This window comes from Poromitra crassiceps (assembly GCF_964638095.1).
Source record: "Poromitra crassiceps genome assembly, chromosome: 1".
In the NCBI taxonomy this organism is placed as follows: Eukaryota; Metazoa; Chordata; class Actinopteri; order Beryciformes; family Melamphaidae; genus Poromitra; species Poromitra crassiceps.
Window position 1 is genome coordinate 59,960,679 of NC_139623.1, and position 6,079 is coordinate 59,966,757.

Genomic DNA, 6,079 nt, shown 5'->3' on the forward strand with positions numbered 1-6,079 from the left:
GTGCTGCCATGGTTCCTCATTGTCTCCATTCAAACCCCTTCCCATATCTGCTATCAGGGTTTGACAGCCTCAATGAAACTGGAAGCCCCAAGATGCTATGTCCTCTGAATCAGCTCCGACAGTCTTTTCCTTGCATCACTACTGTCTCCGCATGGGTTTCCCATTTGACTTCACAGCTAAAGTTTGTAATGTGACAGAAAAACCAGAGGGAGGCTCCTATCTGTCCCATTCAGCATTCTCAGAACAGAGGAGGGAAAAGGGGGGCATTGGAGTGTGTTTTACATGAATGGGTTTCAGCCCCGGTGTCGGTCAGTCAAAATAAAATAAAATAAAATAAAATAAAATAAAATAAAATAAAATAAAATAAAATAAAATAAAGAAATAAGATTAGATTACGGTGCAACTGTTGGCCTGTGGAGGAGCAGCAGCAGCAGCAGCAGCAGCAGTCCAATGATTGATCAGTGTCATGTCTATTCAGGAGAAAGGCCAGGTCTCTGTGCTGGAGTTCAGAGTCAGAGAATGGAATACCATGTAAAATCCTCTTCAGAATACCTTTGATGGTCCGATGGAGCCACGCCGAAGTGCCAGATGGTCAAGACGATGCACCGCCGTCTCCATACAGTACATCTCCATACAGTACATCTCCACACGCTCCACCAGGCGAGGCCAATCAATCCCAGGTGAAAGTATTCTAATATGGATTTTCAAATCGTATTCGTTCCCACGGTGAGGTGATGACCTCAGTTTTTGCCGCTGTCCGCCGTCTTCTCCTTGCCCTCCGCCTGCCCTTCTTCCTTGTCGTCGTCCTTGAAGAACAGGAGGGGGAACATGCCGAGGATGCAGCCGATGCCGACGCCGATGGCTTTGCCCTGCACACGCATGGGAGAACGCAAAGGAGACCATCATGACAAAGTAGAGTTTAAAGCAACAGCAAACAACAAGACATGCCAAGAACCTCCACCAAAGACAGATTTCAACTTAGCAGCTTTGTGCTTATGATTTCCAGCAAGCTTTTGACATTTGACAACTCTATTGTAGCCTGATCACAGGACCTCACATTCTGTTCCGCTCTACAGTATGTATCAGTCTGCACTTCCAGCCACCAGCGATTTCAACGGCAAAAACTTCTTTACCGCAAAGAAACTCTGAAGAGTCTTGTTCTTGTTTAATTGTTGTTATCGATATTATGCAATGACTGCAGTTACAGCTGTGTTTACTCTACTTACGTTAGCGTTAGCACTTGTTTCTTGGGGAGATGTCATTTTACCATTTTGCAGATTACATTATAATTTCAGGAAATCGATGGAAGCCCAGACTGATGCATGGAGTGAGGTCGTGTGATCAGGATGGTTTTAACCAGACTAACTCTATTGTGCTTCAAACAATGGGCCCTATCTTCCGACAGGCGCTATCCCCTAATAGCGCTTGCGCACCTGTTTGCGCGTGCCTTAAGGCAGGGAAGATAGCAGTTTGCCTTGCGCCGTCCACCAGGTGTTATGCCGAGTTTTGCACCCCAGCGCCGGCAGCATCCCCACCTCACGGGAGCATATTGTAATGATTTATACAGAAATGTAACTGTTTAAAAGTGATATAATTGTCTGGTAGACGTGACCTCCCTGATTTCTAAGTTAAAACAGCACTGAAATATGTTGGGGATGCAATTCTCGGCCGGGATGCGGAAACATTCACGGCACGAGTCGCAGATGCAAATTAGAGCCGTGCCAAAATCATCTGCGCCCCAAAATGCCTGCGCAAACGGGATTTGGGCGGTCTTAACTACCAGAATTATTCACAGGTGTGGCCAGGCAATGCTGGGCATTACGTCAATCAAAACCAATCAGATTCCTGTCTCGCAATGGCTGTTTGCGCGAGGCAATATGCTGTAATTCTCTCCATGTGTAATAGAGTGTACTCACTCGTGCGAGGACAGAGAGAGCTTATTGACAGATCGTCTGTGGTGCCAACGACCCTCCGGCTTATGAAGGTAAATAGCCTATGTCCATTTTCCCACAAGTTTTCTCAATTAATTTCCCTCTTTGCGATGTGATAAAAGTTTCTCAGTGAGTTATAGTTGATTGCCTCACTGAATTATCTGCTAATACACAATTTTAGCAGCATAATTTGATGTCTTGGCATGGCAAGGCTGTGTGTAATGACATATCCAAAAGGGATTTTACTTTGCACTGTGCTGCGCTGCGCGGAGATTATGGTGCGCAACCCAGTGCAGTGAGGTATTTGTAAGAGGTCCTTTTCAAAGCTCTTAACACAAAGTAATTGTGCACTGCTGATGATAGCATAATGCCATCTATCCCACATTTTAGCGCTGAAACGCCTGCTTTGGCATGGGGCAGCCAATGCCCAGTACAATTATCACAGGCATGCGCTTGTGTCCGCCCCCAATTTGCATTGCGCATGGCGTTAAACGAGCGCAAACGCTAAATTAGCGCCCAATGTCCAATGTCTGCAGATGACACAATGTCTCTTAACAGAGTGAATGATCATGCCCACGGACATTCCTTATCTGGAAAGGCTAAGCAATGGTTTTGACAGAATCAATTGGCGAATTGGAAACTGTCTGCGTCTATACAACTTTGCTGAATACAGATTAAGACATGGATTTCACATCCTACTTTGACTTTCATATGGTTCTGCAAGAAGACATCATGTGACTTCTATATGGTTCTGCAAGAAGACATCATGTGACTTCTATATGGTTATGCAAGAAGACATCATGTGTATTTCCCAACATGGCAGAGTAATTGGCGTGACCTGTCAGCGACCAAAAGCCTTTTGAGGCCATTCTAATTATTGAAGCTAATTAAGTTTCACACTCCAGCAGCATCATACAAATCAGTTGGTTCTACTTTTCTTGCATAATGAAGGAGTGATGAAAATGAAATGTCACAGAGACGTGACAGAGACAGGCAGGTCCCTTCAGAGCAGTAGAGACTCAGTCAGTTGACATGACAGAGACAGGCAGGTCCCTTCAGAGCAGTAGAGACTCAGTCAGTTGACATGACAGAGACAGGCAGGTCCCTTCAGAGCAGTAGAGACTCAGACAGTTGACATGACAGAGACATGCAGGTCCCTTCAGAGCAGTAGAGACTCAGACAGTTGACATGACAGAGACAGGCAGGTCCCTTCAGAGCAGTAGAGACTCAGGCAGTTGACATGACAGAGACATGCAGGTCCCTTCAGAGCAGTAGAGACTCAGACAGTTGACATGACAGAGACAGGCAGGTCCCTTCAGAGCAGTAGAGACTCAGTCAGTTGACATGACAGAGACAGGCAGGTCCCTTCAGAGCAGTAGAGACTCAGACAGTTGACATGACAGAGACATGCAGGTCCCTTCAGAGCAGTAGAGACTCAGACAGTTGACATGACAGAGACAGGCAGGTCCCTTCAGAGCAGTAGAGACTCAGTCAGTTGACATGACAGAGACAGGCAGGTCCCTTCAGAGCAGTAGAGACTCAGTCAGTTGACATGACAGAGACAGGCAGGTCCCTTCAGAGCAGTAGAGACTCAGACAGTTGACATGACAGAGACATGCAGGGCCCTTCAGAGCAGTAGAGACTCAGACAGTTGACATGACAGAGACAGGCAGGTCCCTTCAGAGCAGTAGAGACTCAGGCAGTTGACATGACAGAGACATGCAGGTCCCTTCAGAGCAGTAGAGACTCAGACAGTTGACATGACAGAGACAGGCAGGTCCCTTCAGAGCAGTAGAGACTCAGACAGTTGACATGACAGAGACATGCAGGTCCCTTCAGAGCAGTAGAGACTCAGACAGTTGACATGACAGAGACAGGCAGGTCCCTTCAGAGCAGTAGAGACTCAGACAGTTGACATGACAGAGACAGGCAGGTCGCTTCAGAGCAGTACAGACTCAGACAGTTGACATGACAGAGACAGGCAGGTCCCTTCAGAGCAGTACAGACTCAGACAGTTGACATGACAGAGACAGGCAGGTCCCTTCAGAGCAGTAGAGACTCAGGCAGTTGACATGACAGAGACAGGCAGGTCGCTTCAGAGCAGTAGAGACTCAGTCAGTTGACATGACAGAGACAGGCAGGTCCCTTCAGAGCAGTAGAGACTCAGGCAGTTGACATGACAGAGACAGGCAGGTCCCTTCAGAGCAGTAGAGACTCAGACAGTTGACATGACAGAGACAGGCAGGTCCCTTCAGAGCAGTAGAGACTCAGGCAGTTGACATGACAGAGACAGGCAGGTAGCTTCAGAGCAGTAGAGACTCAGGCAGTTGACATGACAGAGACAGGCAGGTCCCTTCAGAGCAGTAGAGACACAGGCAGTTGACATGACAGAAACAGGCAGGTCTCTTCAGAGCAGTAGAGACTCAGACAGTTGACATGACAGAGACAGGCAGGTAGCTTCAGAGCAGTAGAGACTCAGGCAGTTGACATGACAGAGACAGGCAGGTAGCTTCAGAGCAGTAGAGACTCAGGCAGTTGACATGACAGAGACAGGCAGGTCCCTTCAGAGCAGTAGAGACTCAGGCAGTTGACATGACAGAGACAGGCAGGTAGCTTCAGAGCAGTAGAGACTCAGACAGTTGACATGACAGAGACAGGCAGGTCCCTTCAGAGCAGTAGAGACTCAGACAGTTGACATGACAGAAACAGGCAGGTCCCTTCAGAGCAGTAGAGACTCAGACAGTTGACATGACAGAGACATGCAGGTCCCTTCAGAGCAGTAGAGACTCAGACAGTTGACATGACAGAGACATGCAGGTCCCTTCAGAGCAGTAGAGACTCAGGCAGTTGACATGACAGAGACAGGCAGGTCCCTTCAGAGCAGTAGAGACTCAGACAGTTGACATGACAGAGACAGGCAGGTCCCTTCAGAGCAGTACAGACTCAGACAGTTGACATGACAGAGACAGGCAGGTCCCTTCAGAGCAGTAGAGACTCAGACAGTTGACATGACAGAGACATGCAGGTAGCTTCAGAGCAGTAGAGACTCAGACAGTTGACATGACAGAGACAGGCAGGTCCCTTCAGAGCAGTAGAGACTCAGACAGTTGACATGACAGAGACAGGCAGGTCCCTTCAGAGCAGTAGAGACTCAGACAGTTGACATGACAGAGACAGGCAGGTCCCTTCAGAGCAGTAGAGACTCAGACAGTTGACATGACAGAGACAGGCAGGTCCCTTCAGAGCAGTAGAGACTCAGACAGTTGACATGACAGAGACAGGCAGGTCCCTTCAGAGCAGTAGAGACTCAGACAGTTGACATGACAGAGACAGGCAGGTCCCTTCAGAGCAGTAGAGACTCAGACAGTTGACATGACAGAGACAGACAGGTCCCTTCAGAGCAGTACAGACTCAGACAGTTGACATGACAGAGACAGGCAGGTCCCTTCAGAGCAGTAGAGACTCAGACAGTTGACATGACAGAGACAGGCAGGTCGCTTCAGAGCAGTAGAGACTCAGACAGTTGACATGACAGAGACAGGCAGGTCGCTTCAGAGCAGTAGAGACTCAGACAGTTGACATGACAGAGACAGGCAGGTCCCTTCAGAGCAGTAGAGACTCAGACAGTTGACATGACAGAGACAGGCAGGTCGCTTCAGAGCAGTAGAGACTCAGACAGTTGACATGACAGAGACAGGCAGGTAGCTTCAGAGCAGTAGAGACTCAGACAGTTGACATGACAGAGACAGGCAGGTCGCTTCAGAGCAGTAGAGACTCAGTCAGTTGACATGACAGAGACAGGCAGGTCCCTTCAGAGCAGTAGAGACTCAGACAGTTGACATGACAGAGACAGGCAGGTCCCTTCAGAGCAGTAGAGACTCAGACAGTTGACATGACAGAGACAGGCAGGTCCCTTCAGAGCAGTAGAGACTCAGACAGTTGACATGACAGAGACAGGCAGGTCCCTTCAGAGCAGTAGAGACTCAGTCAGTTGACATGACAGAGACAGGCAGGTCCCTTCAGAGCAGTAGAGACTCAGACAGTTGACATGACAGAGACAGGCAGGTCCCTTCAGAGCAGTAGAGACTCAGACAGTTGACATGACAGAGACAGGCAGGTCCCTTCAGAGCAGTAGAGACTCAGACAGT

At 48.5% G+C, this 6,079-nt stretch overlaps 1 protein-coding gene across 1 annotated transcript in view; it reads right to left on the minus strand.

Moving 5' to 3' along the window:
- Positions 1-740: 740 nt before the first annotated feature.
- LOC310788485 (transmembrane protein 65-like) overlaps positions 741-6,079 on the minus strand; it is a gene marked incomplete at both ends in the record, with an annotated part of 115,568 nt that continues 110,229 nt past the window's right edge. Inside the window, one exon of the mRNA XM_083650031.1 lies at positions 741-869. Within this exon, the coding sequence (XP_083506157.1) occupies positions 741-869 (129 nt within the window). The remainder of the gene's footprint in view (positions 870-6,079) is intronic.